Below are 19,847 nucleotides of genomic sequence, written 5' to 3' on the forward strand. Positions count from 1 at the left end.
TTTGGAAGATCCATTTAAAATGCTACCCCTTCCTTGATCATTCATTCATTTAACAAGTTGAGTCATTTCAAGTCAATTAGCATTTGTTAAATGGTTCTTATGTGTCAGGCACTCCTTTAAACTCTAAGGATACAAAGAAAAACAGAAACAGTCCTTGCCTTTAAGAAGCTCACATTCTAATGTGGAGACAATAAACAAACAAGTATGTACATACAAGACACATATAGAGTAAATTGGAGGTAATCTCAGAGAAAAAGCACTACAAAAATATTGGCTACTATAACTATTTGTAGAATATTTTCTACATGTACAGTTCTGTCCTAGGTATTGTGAGAAACAGAAAAATGAATGAACATAATGTTGTCTCTTAATAGCCAACAAATAGTGGAGACAAAAAAAAGTATACAAATGCAATACAAGATAATTATCAATTGCAAGGATTAAAAGTCAAATGCTAAGATTATTTAAAAAACAGAGATGACCTCCAACTACAGGAACTATGAAGAGAGAGCATTTCAGTTGAATCTTAAAGAAAGTTGTCAGATTTTGATACACAGAGAAAGGATATATTAAGAAAAGCAGTAGAAGACAAAAATGAAAAGAGTAGTTGGACTGAAATAACATGCTAAATAGTCTGTATATTTTGCTGAAGTATAGAAATGAAAGAAGGATCAAACAAAGGATAAGACTGTTGATTGTGGTAGATGAGACAATGATAATAAATGATGGAGAGATGACAAAGCAGCTTTTATTTTGTTTTTGCTTACCTGGCCAAGCAGAGCAATTGTTAGACTGAAAAGAAAAGAACAAAATGGCTAGTAGAGACTGGATAGCCAATACAAGTAGAAAGATAGAAAAAGAGTTTATTTCTGTCTGTGATGAGTTCCTCACCAATCCAAATTTAACTTCATCCTAGGGTACTAAAAGAATGGGCTGATGTAATTTCTGAGAAATCCTTTACAGATCACGGGAAAAATAACAGAAGGAATGTAGTACTAGAGAAGATGAATATCCAATTTTTTTAAAGGAAAGAACACAGGACTGTCAGATTATACCAATTAACTAATCCAAATTTATTCTTATGTGTCTTATTTATTTAAATGATTGCTATGTCCTAGGTTCTGTGCTATGTTCTGATGATACAAAGAAAGGTAAAAACAGCCCTTAGTCTCAAGAAATTTGTAGTCACCAAAGAGATCAAAGAAAGAGAAAAAGGAACCATAAGTTTATAAGTTATAAGTTAGTTATGTTTATAGTTATTTTACAGTTTAATTTATAGTTATTATATAGAATTGGAAACTAAAGGGTGCCTAATAATGGAGGGGGAAGGGCAGAATAGATTAACAAATTACAATATATGAATTGATATGACAGAAGGGATGATTTCAGAAAAGCCTGGGAATTTTTATACGAACTGATGGGGAGAAAAGTGAATAGAATCAGAACAATTTGCATAATAACAATAACATTTAAAGACAAACAACTTTAAAGGATTTAAGAACTCTGATCAATGTAAAGACCAGTTCCAACTCCATTAGACCAATGATGATTCATACTACCTACTTCCTGACAGGTGATAGCATGAAGATACAGGACAAAACGTATATTTTTAGATGTGGCCATTTGTTTGACTTAACTGTATATCTGCATATTTGTTATAAGAGTTTTGTCTTTTTTTCCCCCAGTGGAAGGGGGTTGTAAGAAAAAAAAGAGGGAGGGAAAAAATATCTGTTAAAAGATAAAAAAGGCTATTTATTTATTATGAATTGTGCACAATTAGTGTTGTTTTTGGATGCTAGTCTCATGATTTCCTAATACCTCTACCTTCCTTTACAAATAAAGCTCCTCCTGAGATCAAAGCAATGTTCAGAGGCAATTTCTGCCTTGAATTGCTTACCTGCCTTACACCTCCTCAATTATTACATTCTCCATGGGTGCTGTCCAACTCCTTAGAGGAAAGGACAACAGCCTTATGTAGCTAGTCCGGTAAGAGGGAGGAGGATAAGGCACTGCAGAATTTGCCAAAAATAATCTACTGTGATTTTACCTGTTGTTATATGAAATCTAAGTCACTGCCTAAGGGAGAAGGGGAATGCCACACAATCAAGTCTCCTAGGTCTTTGATCACCTAACCTTGATTTCCCTGAGGTCTCTAAAGATGGAAATCTTAATAAACTTTTGTCTTTCATGGGTTAGGAAGAGGGGACTTAGAAGAAAAATAAGCATGTAGTAAATTGTTAAAAAACTTTTCTCCTAGAATTTTGAGATTTTCTTTTTATAAGTTGAACTCCAGGAAGCTGTTGAACCATGACAATCAGAAACTTAAGAGAAAGGTTAGAAAAATAAAAACATCTCTTTTTCAGACAGCAAAGATAAATGAGGATGTTCTGTTGTTGTTAATGTCTTCTCCCCGGGTTTCATTCTGCCATATCATGGGCATTTCTGAAGAAGATCAGAACTTTCCAGGAAGTGGTCCATCTGTGAGCCTGGCACTCAGGGCACCAGCAACTAAGGTGAGAGCCAAAGATAGTTGTGGGGAGAGGTTATCTGGTAGTTTGCCACCTATGGAAATTGTAATGAACATTTTGGCAGGCTGTTGTAGCTCTCTTGTAGGGAGAGAGTTGGAATAAGTGTAGATTTTAAAAGACTTACTTTAGTGGAGAAGCAAGAATTTATATATGTACACGCAGACAATGCCAAGGCTGAGTCCTGAGTATTAGCATTTTAGGGGAACTAGGGAAGGTCCAGACCTGTGATTTCTTGAGCTTTAAGAACTCTCAGTGAAGAAAAATTCAAAGAAGAAGATGTATGAGCAGATTTTCTGCAATCTCTAGTCTTAGAGAGCCAGGGTCCCACACCCCTATGGCGTTTGTTAGAGGTGGCAGGAGAATCCAGGACTTTGCTGAGTCTGAGATCAGCTTTCTATCCACCATCCCAAGCAACTTCCTAAAGAGAGCTATCTTGGTGGAGGAGAAAGGTCACAGAGTGAGGACTCACAAAACCTAGAATTTATTCTCAGATTTGCTCCCTAACTAGCTATGCGATTTGGAGCAACTCGATTTGCATCTCTGGTCTTCAGCTTCCCTATTAGCAAAGTGAAGGCACTGAACTAGAAGATCTTACAAGTCCCTTCCAGGTCTGTAATTCTATGATCTCTCTCTAAGTGACACCACAACAAAACAAGTCTTTCCTATGTTACTTAGAAGAGTTTGCTTTATAGCAGGGAAGGGGACAAGAAACTGTAATGGTCCTCAGCTAACCAGATTCTAGTCTCCATTGTTCTGCACTTTTCTTTGGCCCATCGCTACTGCTCTTAAGCTTGTTCTTTTTGCATTATTCATCTTCAGAATTTTTTCTATTGGGGAATTTGAAAATCTTTTCTTTTTCCCCACCAGAAGAAATTACATTTTTCATCTACAATGAAGAAAAAATTTCTAGCAGATGACAAAGTCTAGAGAAATAACTGAAAATATCAGTCTAGAGAGTTTTAATATCTAAAAGGAGAACTGCCTTATAAAGTTATTTTGGTAAGTACTACAATTTTCTTCTCCATCTAGATTTGGAATTCAGCTCCTCCTGGCTTATAACTTTCATTTTCTAAGTGAAAAATTAAGAGCCAGGCTGAAAAGCACTAAAATAAGCAGAGTGAGCAATATGTGTTCAGTGAATTATTAGTACAAACAGATGATGATGATGAAAATAAATGAAAACAGGATATCATGAGAGATTACATTTATTTCATCCCTGGTTAAATGTATTAAAGATATAAAGCAGAGGTGGGGAATGGGGGAAAGAAACTAATTGCAAAAATTACCCAGATTTGGAGCCAGTTTCAAACTTGTAATTTGAAAAAGTTACCTAGATTAGGGCCAGTTATGTCTAGTTTGCAAGCACAATTGTTTTCATTTAGGTTTTATTTTAAATGAGCAACTGGTAACATTCTCATTCTCTTTCTCTTTCTGTCTCTCTCTCTCTGGTAACATTCTCATTCTCATGCTCTTTCTGTCTCTCTCTCTCTCATTCACATGCATAAACATATATACTTTAAACTTTTGTTCTTGCATAATAATGCACAAAGTTGTACCATATTAGTGATGTTTTATGACCTAAATCAAAGAATGACATTTTAAAACTAGCTACAGACTAATCTGACATGGTTCACTCTATTCTAGAGATGAAAAACAATCATTACACTTTTTATTTTCAATTCCACTGCTTCATGTCCTAATGCTTCTCCCAAATGTTTATTATTTCAGCAGCATCTCTTATGTGCTAGAAAGCATTTGTCATACTTCTGTGATGGCTAACATGGTGCTTAGAGCACTGGAGCAGGGAAAAATGCGGAAGAAAAAAGTGGTAAGCATGTTCCAGTTGATGAATATGTCAGCTAGGAAATGTACTCAAAACAATTAATGACATGGTAATAACCATTTCTCATAGAGTGTTATAAACAGCTAGCAAAATTGTCTTCCCAGGGAAAAAATTACAATTTATAAGAAAGGAAAAATTAACAAATATGTTCTGGATTAAATGTAAATCATACGACAGACATTCAGCAGGCAACATTTATTAGCTGCCTACTATGTGCCACTACTATGGGAATACAAAGACATAAATAAAACAATCCCCTCCCTCAAGGAACTAACATTCTATTCAAAGATAAAAGAACATGCACACAGATAATTAAATACAATATATGTATTTTTGTGGAAAGAAGAAAGCTCTTGGGGAAAGACACTAACATCTACCAGGGGTCAAGGCAGGCTTCCCATAGGAGGTGGCATTTAGGTAAGCTACTAATTCTGAAGCTAGCTATTCTAAGAGGGAGGGGTGAGGTATAAGTGCAATCCAGGTATAGCCAGTGCAAAGGCATGTAGGCTGGAGATGCACTGTCACATACAGGAAACAGCACAGTAGGTCATTTTGATTGGAAGTTAGAGTGTATAACAGAGAGTAATGTACAATGAACATAGAAAGGTAGGGTGGAATCATATGACTTTAAAAGTCAGATAGAGGAATTTATGCTTTATCCTCAAGGCAAAAAGGAAACTGGGAAATTCTTTAGCCAGGGACTGACCTAGTCAGACCTCTGCTTTGGAAATACCAATTTGGCAACTGGGTGGAGGAGAGATTGGAGAAAGGAAAGACTGTGTGCAGGGAGACCAGTGAAGAAGCAACTACAGTAAGTGCAAAGGGGATGGGAGCCTAAACTAGGGTGATGGCATGTGAATGTAGAACAGCAGAAGTTTGTGAAAAACACAGCAGAGATTGCAATGAGAATTGGTATCTAACTGGGTGTGAAAGGTGAAAAAAGGGGAGGAATTAAAGATGACTCTAAGGTTCATCCTCGGGTGACTGGCCAAGATCATGGTGCCTTCAGCAGAAATAGGGACATTAAGAACACGGAAGAGTTTGGGGGGAGGGAAGAGATGAGTTCTGGTGTCCACATGATGAGTTTGTAATGCCTACAGGACATCCCCTTGAAGACATCACAACTGATATGTAATTGATGATACAAGATTGGCCCTGGCAACAAAATATATTCATTAAAATTTTTACTTTTTTGCTAATTCTGCCATTCTTACCTGTGGTATTACACCAAATGCTTTTCTCCACTGCTGCAAAGGTACTGAATCCCAAGATACACCATCAATCTGTATATCTCCTTGTGTGTTCAGTAATCTTAAAAAAGCTGCTAACAAAGTGCTTTTTCCAGAACCAGTTCTCCCCAAGAGGCCCACCTGTAAAATAACAGGGGTAGGGAGTTAGAAGTTAGTTTTAAATTCTCCTGTTATTTATAAGCATCAATAAATTGAATGTTATATTGTACTATAAATTTCACATAGAAAAACATTGCCACCATTACAAGAGTCCACTTGTTGAGTTCTTTTTACAATCTAAAGGACAGATTGGTATTGATTTTTCTGTATCTTCTTGCTCATTCCTCAACTGTGAACAACGCTTTACTGAAAAGGCTGACTGGCATCCACTGATCACGAAGCAGAGGCTAACGGGTCTATATGGGGATGGAACCCGAAACCTTTATCTTCTTAGCATTACTGAGGAACTGTTGCTAAACAGCAACTTTTCCAAATAACCCAAAGTGATATAACTTTGAAATCATGGAACCAAGAAAAAAGTATATATCATTAAGGAGAAGCAAAAAGAGTAGCACAGTCCAATTTACTGAATGAGCCTATGAAAGCATTTTAAACAGACTCTGGGGTTTCTTGGTCTGAGGTCTCACTAACAAAATCAACCACTACATTTCAGTGGGATGATTCAATACAACAAACTTTTTAAAGTACTTACTACTACTACACGCAAAGGACTGGGGACATAAGGACAAAGTAAAACTGTACCTGTCCTCAAAAAGCTTCCATTCTACTTGGGGAAGCGATACACACGCAGACACACACACACACACACACAGATACACACACACGCGTATATATACATATGCACACATATATGCACACACACAACATATATGTAAAGTTGTACGCACACACATGTTTTATATACAATGTACATACTACTACATGTGAAGTAGTGGGGATATAAGAACAAAAATTGCTCCTTCTGTCAAAGAGTTTTCATTCTACTGAGGGAAAGAACATGTATACAAATAAGTACAACATATATATTAACAAAGTGTGTGTGTGTGTTATATACTACCATATATATGTGTGTGTACATGTGCTGTACTGTGTGTGCAGTATATATTATTGTATCTATACAGACTTATGTATCTATATATATATACATACATATATACATGTTACTTTAGATACTCTGTAAGTATATATGTATATATACTACTACATGTGTACTGGGGAAATAAAAGAAAAAAAATTCTCCCCACCCTCAAAGTGTCTTCATTCTCCCAGGAGAAGGAACATATATACTTGTAAGTATAACACACATACAAAATAATTTCAAAAGGCAGAGAGGGCTAACATTACAGGAATCAGAAATGGCCTAGGGTGGAAGGTGCCACCTAAGCTATGCTCTGAAGGAAGCTAGATTCCAGGAGAATAACACTGCCTTTTCCAGATCTCATAATGGCTGTATAATGGCCTTTTCAGTGCATTGTCAGTCACTCCCTGAAATGATCAGATCAACCAATCTGTGACTTTTTTCTGCTCTCCTAACAACCCAAACAATTCCATCAAAAACCAATACGAGCTATATGGTCAACTAGGCAGACTAGTGCTTCAGTTGGACTTCAATCACTAGATCATGGTACGTTCCACTTACATCACATTCTTTCAGCCCTGTACGATTAACCCGGATCTTCTCTTTACAGATGAGGAAGCCTCAGATCTCACAGACACAAGTGGTCTCTCAAATCAAGATCTGGTAGCTAAAGAGGGATTGGAATTTAGCATCCCTAAATCCTAACCTCATATTCTAATCTATTTAGGACAAAGGATCATGTTGTCTGTCTGCCAGCCACAAATGGTAGCATCTGCAGACAACACCACCAAAACACTGGCCCACTCATACCTCAGCCTTTCCCTGCTTTTCCTAGGGAGAGGCAGGAATGAAAGAATAGCATGAGTGTTCAAGCACTACCATATCATACCTTTGCTGAGCCCCTCATCTGAAAGTGTCCTCCCTCTTGAACTACCTGGTATTTAACTTTGTTGTTGTTCAGTCATTTTCAGTTGTTTCAGATTCTTTGTGACACCTTTTGGGGTTTTTTTTGGCAAAGATACGAGAGTGGTTTGTCATTTCCTTCTCCAGCTCACTTTATAGATGAGGAAACTGAGGCAAACAGGGTTAAGTGACTTGGATAACAAAGCTAGGAATTGTCTCAGGCCAGACTTGAACCTGGGAAGATGAGTCTTCCCAACTGTAGGCCTGCTACTCAAACCACTGCACCACCTATCTAGCTGCCCTACTTTAACTACCTTGCCTTTATTCTCTTTATATTTATTCTCCATGTTCTTAAGTCCTTGTTTGCTCCATTAGAATGTAAACTCTCTGCAAGTAGAGATTGTTTCATTCATTATATTCACATTTCCAGCACCCAGCACATTGGCTGGCACATAGTAGGTATTTAATGAAATGTCTGCTGATTGACTTCAAAGCACTGAATTTAAGAGCTATGGTTCTGTCTTCTCTACCCTACTCATTGTCTGAGAATGCATTGAGATGAACAGGTTTTCTGGGAATAAAGAACTGCATTTGGTCATGCCTAACAAAGACTTCTTGTTACTTACATAATTGGCATGTAAAAACTCTTTTCTGGGATTTGCTTTTTTAAGCTGTGCACTGATTGGTTACATAATGTCAGAGCAGTTGATTGCAAGTCATTTTTTGAGTTATCCCAGATGAGTGTTTTCTAATATTTTCACTCCAATAATAATTTCTTTATCCTATTAACTTACATTTACCAATTTTTTCATAGTTAGAAGAAGCATCAGGGTGTAATGGATAAAGTGCTGTATTTGGTTTGAAGAAGGCATGAGTTCAAAACCTGCCTTTGAAATTTACTACCTACGTGGCCATGGTCAACTTGGTTCATCTCTATTTGCCTCGATTTACTCATCTGTAAAGTGAGGATAAGAATACCACTCCTCATGAGAAACAGGGTAGCAGAGAGAGAGAAAGCCAGCCTAAGAGGCAAGTCTCCTCTTTGACATTTACTGGCCACAAAATCTTGAGCAAGTCACTTAATCTCTCAGTTTTCTAGGTAACCAAAACTATAAATTATAGAGAAAGTGCCTACCTTGATTGTTAGGCAGAACTTCCTAATTTGAGAGTTCACTGTAACAGCGAAACCATAACTCTTTTCTTTGACACTGACCATCTCACAAGACTTTTATTGAGAATCAAATGAGCCAATATATACAAAGTGCTTTGCAAAGCTTAAAGCTCTGTATAAATGTCAGTTATCACTAAAAAGTGTTACATAAGCATTATTTTATTTGGTCTTTAGAGTCTTGTTTTTATAACGATTTACATTTACAAAGTCTTTTCCTCACCACAATCCTGTGCAAATGTTCGTAGTCCTATTTCGCAGATTGGGGCTGCTAGTTAGTGCAATGGATAGAGCACTGGCCTAGGAACTCCTCTAAGTTCAAATCTGGCCCCAGACCCTTACTAGCTGTGTGACTCTGGACAAGTCATTTAACCCTATTTGCCTCCATTTCCTCATCTGTAAAACAAGCTGGAGAATGAAAAGATAAGCCACTCCAGAATCTTTTCCAAGAAAACCCCGAATGCGGTCACAGAGAGCAGAACATGACTGAAACAACTAAACAGCAACAATTTCCCAGATAAAGAAACTATGACTCAAAGAGTTCAGGTTATACAGCTAGCAGTAGGCCTGGGACTTGAATCCTGTTGTATTTTCAAGTCAATGGCTCTCTCTAATAAAATTTTGCCTTCTCTCTAATAATTAATTTTGACAGAGAAATCAAAGTTTTTTTGAGCTCTAAATAGACTTGGATTTGGTGCTGTTTTGAAAGATATCATAAATATATGGGTTTCAACACATTCCTTCTAGTTTGCTTTTTAAATTTCACTGTAGCTGACTAAATCATTTTTCAGTCTCTTACTCTTTCTGGGAGATATCACAATGAGAGAAAACAAGATTCCTCATAGTAAGAAAAAATAAGTCTTCTGCATATTATGCTCATCTTTTTCTATAGTTTAGACAGAAAAATGTAGTGGCCCTGGGGAAAACTGCCCAAACAGGTGTAATACATTCATTTCAGCTACATCACCCTTTTCTTTAACGAAAACAGATTACTTAGGTATTTCTTACAAATCAAGTAGCATTTAAGTTTTCATGCTGCTGTAATCTGAACACCTGAGCTAGAGATCTATTATTTTTGGCATTATATCCAGTATTCTTCTGTACTCTGACTGGGTCAGTCTGCCCTGGGGGGGAAAGATCTATATTTGTGAGCAATTTCCCCTTTGTACATGGAGAAATACAAATGAAGAAGGTAGCCAAGTTCACCCAAAGGAATCTATTAGGTGACTGTTTAATTCACTTGCCTGGACACCCAATAGTGATATTCATTATTTCCAGAAGGTCAGGATTTGATTTTCCATTCAAAATCAGTCCCACAATTAAAGTTTAAATTTAGAGTTTAAATTTATTTTTTAATTTTTCAAACTATACTTTTAGAAGAAAGGGAACAGAGAAAAAATTCTGGTTCAGAGAAGGCAACTTGAATATTATAATTTATGACCTCAGTTGTTTTTCCTTTAATAAGAAAACTTGGCACTGAAAAGAGAAACATACTATCAGCTACGATTTGGTGATATTTAGACTTTGCATAATTAATACAATGAAATCATCATGAATGAGTGGTCCTATGTACTATAGACACTATTTATGGACAAAGTGATATAGGTAGCATGTCCACAACCTTAAAGGAACAGTTTTTATCTAGTGTAAATATTTTAAATCTATTCTAAGATGATCAAATAAACTATAATTTTTCATATCCATTTATCTCTTTAATCTCTACCAACATGCCAAAGTTCATTGAAATCCATTAAAAATTACATAAGGATTCTCCCTAAAACCCTGCTTCCCCAGTCTGGATTTTATTGATGTTAGAACATCTGATAAGGAAACTATTAGAAATGGAAATGGGCAGCTCTGATGTAACTTACAGTCCTATGGAGTTGCCTGGGACACTGAAGGGTTAAGTGTCTGGCCCAGAGCCACACAGCTATTGTATATAAAAGGAAGGTCTTAATCCTGGTCTCTTAGAGTCAGAGGCTAGCCTTCCTATCCACTACACTACTTTGCCTCTTTTTATAAGGTTCTGATTTTAAAATTTTGTTTCAAGAAGAAGGACTAAACCATTTCTATACAGACTTGTGATTTTATAGGGGTAGGCAAGTCACAGGGAGAGGCCGCTCTCTACCAATGCAGATCAACTCCTGTTCCATAACTTAGAATCTTAGTTGTCTGGTTAATCTTAAAATGTACATTGATATCTCCCTAAAGTTAGACACACACACACACGCACAAACTATAGGTTTACTAACATGATATTAAGTATGACTCAGAAAGCATGCAAGACCAAGAATAAAAATGTTCCCTCATCCTGCAGTATGAATTCTTATTCTTAAATTGCCAAAAGTAAGTAAAAAAGTCAGGATTCTGTCTCCTCGCTTGTTAGATCACAGAAGCCTGCTTCACAGTTGCTTATGAGGGAAGGGGAAAGGAGATGAGCAATTCTGAAACAAAGATGGGAAGTGATGGAGGTTTGGCAGGGAGAGGGAAAAAACAAAATAAAGAGATTAGTCAAGGTTTCCTATCTTCACTTATATAAGTCCATTTGTCATTACAATCCATAATCTGTTGACAGTCATCTTGGAAACCATCCAAGGTGTCAGAAAAGAGAAGGATACTTTCACAGGTCTGAAAAGTCCTAAGTATAAAACAAGTCAAAACAATGAACCATCCTTTCAACAGGAAACTGCTGAATTCCCACATTTCAAGTGTGAGGCATAAATGTAATCATTCATCTTTTATACTCCTAGAACCAATATATAACCTGCATCTTTCCTAAAATGTTGGTCTTCGCTGAGGCTCCCACTGCCCTAGAATGGCACTCTGGTACTGTAGAAAGCATTGTATTGGAAGGAGAAGCCCGGGGCTTGAATTCTGACTTTGTTGCTTACTCTGTGCCTCATTTTGAGCGAGTCTCTTACCCTCCCTGGGTCTCACTTCCCTCATCTATGAAAAGAGAGGGGAGGAGAGTAGACTGAATTATTTTTAAGATCTCTTTGAACTTCATATCCTACAATGCCATGATATAAAACCCACTCGTTTTTGGAAGTAAACAACAACTATAAAAGATTGTAATGGGAGAACCTACAACCTATGAAGCAATGAAGATTGTATCTTTATTAAACTGACATGTAAGAGAAACTATTAAAATCAAATTCTAAAACTTTCACAAATAGGTCTATTTGAAAACATATCTTGCCATAGAATAATATTCTTAGTGAAAAAAGGGGTTGACAACATCTATGAAAACATAATTATATCTAAATTATAATTATCTGTTCTATATACTAACATTTCTTTCTTGATCTACTAGTCTCTCTGGATTTTAAGGACATTGCTTCCTCTTGGTTCTCCTCGTACTTATCCAAACACTACCTTCAGTCTCTTTTATAGGATTATAATTCATATCTTAACTACTAACTTTAGATGTATCTTAAGGTTCTGTCCTCAGTCTACATCTCTTCTCTCTCTGTATTCTCTCTTAGTTAACTTGTTAACTCCTATGGACTCAATTATCATCTCTTTGAAGATGACTGGGGGCAGGTAGGTGATGCAGCGCTTAGGGTGCTGGGCCTGAAGTCTGGAGTTCGAATCTGACCTCAGATATTTACTAGCTATGTGACCCTGAGTAAGTCACTTAACCTTGTTTGCCTCAGTTACCTCATCTGTAAAATGAGCTGGAACAGGAAATGGCAAACCACTCTAGTATATTTGCCAAGAAAACCTCAAATGGAGTCACAAAGAGTTGGACATGACTGAAACTACTGAATGACGACAACAAAATTAAAATCACCCTCCAGATCTATATACCCAACCCCAGTCTCTCTTCCTAGCCCCAGACCTCCTTACTCTTCCTCCAGACCACATACCCAATCAATCACCAAGTCTTATGGATTTCACCTCTACATCTGTCCACTTCTCACAGGACCACTGCCCAAGTTCAGGATTCTCTATATGGATATCTATTTCCTTTGGACAATTATAGTCAAATAGTTGATTTCCCTGCCTCAAGTCTTTCCCTTTTCCATTTCATCCTCCACACTCTGACAAAGTGATAACACTAAAACCCAGGTATGACAATGTCACTCCCCTGCTCAATAAACTCAAGTGACTCTCTATTATCTCTAATATAAAAATACAGGGTCCTCTGTATAGCATTTAATGTCCTTCACAACCTCACTCCAACCTACTTTCCCAGCCTTACTATACATTACTCCCCTTCAGACACTCTTCAGTTCAATCAAACATTACCTCTTTTGGTTCCTCACACATGATATTCTACCTTCCACCTCCGTGCCACTAGCCATTACCCAAACTTTGAATTTTCTGACTACTGAAATATAAAATTATTCATTTAATACATAGCTTCCAGTATACTACAGTATACCCTCAGTTCTAGAACGGATTTGCTTCTCAGCTCTGCCTATTAGAAGCCCTAGTTTCCTTGAAAGCTCAGCTCAAATACCACTTTTGACACCAGGTCTTTCCTGATCCCCCCAGCTATTAGTTTGTCTCCATCTCCAAAATTACCTTATATTGTTTGTGCTGTGTATATCCCTGTTTTCCATGTACCTATACGTGTGCATGTTGTCTCTACCCATAGAACATAAGCTTTGTCAAGGACAGGAACTTTTTTATCTTTGTATCTCCAGTGCCTAACACATGGTGATTGCCAACTCCAGAGCAAGTCAAAAGTTCCTGAATCTTCCCCTAAAGCCATTTTCAGTGCAGATTCACAGGGCTTTGTAGTTCAACATCTACTTTCCTTTACAGGAGATTATCTGTCTTAAATCACGTTCATCAATTTTCCTAAAATTCCAGGGCAAAAGGCAATAACATTTTTTCATTCAATAACATCTCAACAGCTCTGACAACTACCCTGAAAGAAATGCTATGGTCATCATTTTACCAACAGGAAACTAAAGCACTGTGAGAAGTGAGCTAATCTAGTTTTCACATCAAAGTGCTCCATTGGTAGTGCAGCAGTCATTTTAACAACAAATGGAACTATACCATATACATGTGGGCACTGACATGATGGTAAGAGACCTAGAGGAAAGTTTCCAACACATGAGATGTGTATGTGTGTGTGTGTGTGTGTGCGTGCGCGCGCGCGTGTGTGTTGCGGGGAGAGGTGTCTTAAGAGGATTAGGCTGAAATTTCACAAGATGGGAAGGTATAGACAGGTTGGTATTTGTGCTAGGGGAAGGAATGCTTACTCCAATGAGATCTTAGATCCACTGATGCATAAGATCCAATGACATTAAGTTTTTTTTTTCAGAGTTGGGGAAGGAACATCTGAAAGGGAGATAGTATAGGTTTGGTAGGATTTAAACTAGACCGTTTACAAAAAGAAATACTTAGATCAGAGATTTAGAGTTGAAAGAGACCTTAGAAGTTACTGACTTCAACTTCTCATTTTACAGTTAAGGAAACTGAGTCATAGAGTGATTAAATGGTTTTCCCAAGACTCCAACACTAGTGAGTGTCTGAAGAAGGATCTGAGTCAAGGAATTCTTGTCTCCTAGTCCAGTGCTCTGCTTGCTACATACCACACTCCGACTCCTTTAAAATTCTTTCTGGTTCTAGATCTATGACTTTATGCAGGCAACAGGCATTTACTTTTTCTCTTCTGGGCTGGAGATTCTATCATTATGATGGTGGTTTATTTAAAAATTTCATTGCTCAATAACTGATAAAATGGTAATGAATTATGAGATGACTCCTGCACTGAAGATCTGTTGTTATGCTTCATTGTAGCATAGGGATAATCCTGGGCTCACTAAAGTTATATTAGTAGAATGTGAATTATGGAAATTTCTACCCAGTTAAAAAGGCTTTGGTGTCGTTGTTCAGTTATTTAGTCATGTCCAACTCCTCCTGAGGCCATCTGGGGTTTTCTTGACAAAGATACTGGAGTGATTTGCCATTTCCTTCTTTAGCTCATTTTACAGATGAGGTAACTGAGACAAACAGGGTTAAGTGACTTGCCCAAGGTCACAGAGCTAGTAAATGTCTGAAGTCACATCTGAACTCAGGTTTTCCTGAATTCAGGCCTGGCACTCTATCCACTGCACCATTTAGCTGCCCATGGATCTAGTAATGGATTCTGTAGATCTGTTATCAGAGGGTTAGCCTAAGCATAGAAAGGTTTACTATGAGAGGGATACCTTCAAAGTGGTAAATGTTTTCACAAGGAAGGGAGGCTGTTTACATCAGTGGACCCGATGATGAAACTTTGAATTTTTCGACTACTGAAACATAAAATTATTCATTTAATACATAGCTTCCAATATACTACGGTTTTCACATCCTATGTAACAGTACTATATATGATAAATATGAGATTTTTTTTTGCAGGGGAGAAAGGATATCTGGGCCTCTATTTTCACTGGTGTAAGTAGCTCCCCAGAGAGCAAACTTTGCCTTCCCATGCAGATTGCCAATTGCTCTTCAGTATATACTTTTACAGAGTGGCCTGGGGCACTGAACGGTTGAGTGGCTAGCTCAGGGTCACGTGGCCAGTAAGGGTCAGTGGAGGGACTTGAACACAGATCTTCCTGATTCCAAAGTCATCTCTTTATTCACTAAGTTATGTTGCCTAACCATTGCATAGTGTATTTAATTCATTAGTCTAATGTTAGTTCTCAGCTTCAGCAGTGGTGTTACAAAGAGGTTTGATAACATTTACATTGCCATCAGTCATTACAAATTAAAGTTGATGACAGGATAAATAAAATAAGAAATGTTTTAAGTCTCACCCTTTGCCCAGAACTTATTGAGAAGGAAATGTTCTCTAATACGGCATTCCCACCATCTATATATTTGGCTGTGAGGTCTTTGACAGTCATTTGGCCTCCAGAGGGCCAGTTCTCTTTCTTTACGTGTTCATTCTCAATGATCAGAACTTGTGAGAGCTGATTTTTCTTCGATTTAGTTGGTTTGGGAGGAAGGGGTTCTTCACTTGGCATATCGATGAATTTAAATACTCGGCTCACAGACCGCATCTGGAAACCAAAATAAACAATATTTGAATTTGGAGGCGGGCAGGTTTAAGATCCAAACCAAAAGCAATAAAGAGTATAATTGTTTCCTAAAACAAAGTTTCTCCCATCAGAAGTGGCGTCAGTTGATCACAGGCACCTAATCACAGGTACAGTCATTCAGGATTTTGTCTGAGCATTTTCAATGATTTAACAGGAAATAGTTGGCTATATTTAAAAGATTAACAAAGAATAATTAGTCATGCCTTGTACAAATGGGCTTTGTATTAACCTGTTGACATTTTGTGATCGATAACATTTGCAGTTATGCAAGGGACTCAGAAATGTTCACTCTTTATGCTTAAGTGGACAGAAAGAGATTTTTCTTTCCTACCTTAGGCAGTATTACACAATATTATAGAACTGATACCACAAAGTAAAATGTCACCAAGCTATAAAAACTAAGAAAGGTGCTTGGCTTTCTCCTGCTTTGCCTTTATGACAAATTTTCATCCTGTATGTCCAATGGCTGTTAAAGGAAAGCTTGGTCCATGGTTAATTTTAACATATGTCACAAAAGTCTTCAAGGGAGCATCAAGTCACTTTCACCCAAATGTAGAAGTATTTTTTTAATATTTTAATATTCAAATTAAATTTCACCACATCTCTGAGGAAAAAAGCAAATCACATTGAATGTTTTATTTGGATCTTCTTTCTCCTACATCAGATGTTGCATCACCCTTGAATCTGAAAGACAATCTGTGCATACTGAAAAACATACGCACATACTTATTCACATACAAGTTTGCCACATATATATTTAAACATAAATGACATGGTCCATTTATATTAATTAACAATCATTCTTAGTTATAATCCCTAATAGCAATTTTGTGAAAATCTGTATTCTATATGGGAAGAAAAGACTTGAAATATTTAAATTTATACATTTGCTATAAAACGGTGCATTGTTGATGAGTCCATAATACATCCTTTCACAGTTTACCCTTGATTTTTTATTCCCCTATAATTTGTCTGAGTATCAGTATTCGACATTGGCTTTATAAATCAGAAACTTTGTAACAGGCCCTTCCACTGCAAAATGAATTTAAAGTCACTTTGGATAGTAGGGATATAAACAAGAATTAGGGCTTATGATATTAGAAAAAAAAAAGTATTATTTTAAAATACCAAAAATATATGGGGAGGGGAGCATTTCCTAGCACAGTGCCTCCTATGAAGTAGGCACTTAATCAATGTTCATTTAATTCGACTGAAATTCTATATAAATTTTGCCTTATCCTGATTGAAGCAGAAAATGGAAAACAGTCCTCAGCTCTAGTACATGGAGAAAAAAAGGAATATTTAGTTGATGATCCATTATTGAAACACCAATGTTGCCTCTATTTTCAGAATCTTCGTTTTGTTAAGGTGTTTCTTTTTTCTAGCGATTCTTCTCCTTTCCCCACCCTACATAAATCCCACATATGGAATACTTTGCCCTTAACCTTGGAGCAAACTTCAATTGTCACTTAGGAGAGAGAAATGACTTATGCCCAGCTTCCTGATGTGTTTCCTACCTGACGTAGAGAGGATTCAATAGCCCACATCTTTAATAAATGGCTCAGGCAGAGTTAAAAAGTAAGCTTTTGTTTCCAACTTGTCATTTCTTGATGCTGCATTATAAATGACTCTCAGAGCATGACATATTCTGCTTCTGCTCCACTCAATTAATTCTTAAGTAAGGCTTATTAAATGTTGCATGTCACAACAATTAACATAATTTAATTTTCAAAGCTGTATAGAAGCTACTGTTTGAAGGTCAGGAAGATAAATTAGGAGTAAAACTATCATGAAGGTGGAAGTTCAAGTGAAATAATTCAGGAAGGTCATATTTTAAAATTTGTGAGATGACAATGTCATTTCATTAACCTGATTTTTGAAGATTAAGAAGTTCATCTCTAAAGAACTCATGAGGTGGAGCCATGATGGCTGCTTGAAATCAGGGACTTGCTTAAGCTCTCCCCCAAATCCCTCCAAACACCTGTAAAAAATGAATCTAAACAAATTCTAGAGCCATAGAACCCATGAAATAACAGAGGGAAATGAGTCTCTAGCCCAAGATGGCCTGGATGATTGCTGGGAAGGGTCTATTGCACCACGCTGGGAGCAGAGTGCAGCCCAACATGGGCTGTACCAGGACAGACCAGGCCGGAGTAGACCGGGCAGAGTAAGTGTCAAGGACCTGAATCACTGGGCTGTGGCAGTTACCAGACTTCTCAACCCACAAACACCAAAGACAATGCAGCAGGTCAGTGGGCAAACTGCTGGATCTGGGTGAGGGAAGTGCACAGTTGGGCCACAGCCCTGGGGTGGCTAAGGTGGCTGCTGCTGGCAGTAGCAGCAGCAGAGGCTACTTCAGGAGCCCCAGGCCCACATGGTGGGGGGAATCAAATGGCTGATCAGAGCAGGAGTACAGAGATCTCTTTGCTGGTACTGAGGCAAGGTTCTCTTACTTTGCCCTGCTTGGATCTGAGTTGTGGTCTTTGTTGGCAATTCTTGGGGCAAGAGGAACTCTGGTGTGGCAGAGCTTTGTGGTGGCTATGGAGATGGAGTCCTCCTGGTGGTTACATGGCAGAAAGGAGTACCTGCACTCACAGACCAGAGCACAGGCCAGGAGAGAAGCATCATACCACCTCAGAATAGAAGTAGTTCTGAAAACAGCAGCACAAAACCCCTGAAGCTTGGGACAGAGCACTCTCCACTCTGAAAGCAGTCATACCCTGACAAAGAGCTCAAAAGTCAAGTAATTGGCTGGGAAAATGAGCAAGCAGTGTAAAAGGACTCAGACTATAAAATCTTTCTTTGGCAACAAAGAAGATCAAAACATACATCCAGAAGAAGTCAACAAAGTCAAAGAGCCTACATCAAAAGCCTCCAAGAAAAGTATGAATTGGTCTCAGGCCATGGAAGAGCTCAAAAAGGATTTGGAAAAGCAAGTAAGAGAAGTAGAGGAAAAATTGGGAAGAGAAATAAGAGTAATGTAAGAAAATCATGGAAAACAAGTCAATGACTTTCTAAAGGAGACCCTAAAAAATACTGAAGAAAATAACACCTTAAAAAAATAGACTAACCCAAATGGCAAAAGAGCTACAAAAAGCCAATGGGGAGAAGAATACCTTAAAAGGCAGAATTAGCCAAATGGAAAAGGAGGTCCAAAAGACCACTGAAGAAAATACTGCCTTAAAAATTAGAATGGAGCAAATGGAAGCTAGTGAGAAATCAAGAAATTATAAAACAGAACCAAAGGAATGAAAAAACAGAAGACAATGTGAAATATCTCATTGGAAAAACTACTGACCTGGAGAATAGATCCAGGAGAGATAATTTAAAAATTATTGGACTACCTGAAAGCCATGATCAAAAAAAGAGCAAGCCTAGACATCTTTCAATAAATTATTAAGGAAAACTGCCCTGATATTCTAGAACCAGAGGGTAAAATAGAAACTGGAAGATCCCAAAAAGAAACTCCTAGGAATATGGTAGCCAAATTCCAGAGTCCACAAGTCAAGTAGAAAATCTTGCAAGCAGCCAGAAAGAAACAATTCAAGTATTGTGGAAACACAATCAGGATAACACAAGATCTATCAGCTTCTACATTAAGGGACTGAAGGGCTTGGAATATGATATTCTAGAGGTCAAAGGAGCTAGGATTAAAATCAAGAATCACCTACCCAGCAAAACTGAGTATAATATTCCAGGGCAAAATGTGGACTTTCAATGAAATAGAGGACTTTCAAGCTTTCTCAGTGAAAAGACCAGTGCTGAATAGAAAATTTGACTTTCAAATATAAGAATCAAGAGAAGCATGAAAAGGTAAACAGGAAAGAAAAATCATAAAGGACTTACTAAAGTTGAACCATTTTGTTTACATTCCTACATGGAAAGATGATATTTGTAACTCATGAGACCTCAGTATTAGGGTAGTTGAAGGGAATACACACACACACGCACACACACACACACACACACACACACACACACACACACACACAAATATATATATATAGACAGAGGGCACAGGGTGAGTTGAA

General features: G+C 37.5%; 1 protein-coding gene across 1 annotated transcript in view; it reads right to left on the reverse strand.

Moving 5' to 3' along the window:
• The window catches only part of CFTR (CF transmembrane conductance regulator), a 224,290-nt gene that overhangs the window by 14,489 nt on the left and 189,954 nt on the right, over nt 1-19,847 (reverse strand). Inside the window, exons 22-23 of the mRNA XM_036761406.1 lie at nt 15,532-15,777; nt 5,586-5,741 (exon numbers count right to left, since the gene is read on the reverse strand). Of these exons, the coding sequence (XP_036617301.1) occupies nt 5,586-5,741; nt 15,532-15,777 (402 nt within the window). The remainder of the gene's footprint in view (nt 1-5,585; nt 5,742-15,531; nt 15,778-19,847) is intronic.

The sequence above is a fragment of the Trichosurus vulpecula genome, chromosome 5 (genome assembly GCF_011100635.1).
Source record: "Trichosurus vulpecula isolate mTriVul1 chromosome 5, mTriVul1.pri, whole genome shotgun sequence".
Taxonomy (NCBI): domain Eukaryota; kingdom Metazoa; phylum Chordata; class Mammalia; order Diprotodontia; family Phalangeridae; genus Trichosurus; species Trichosurus vulpecula.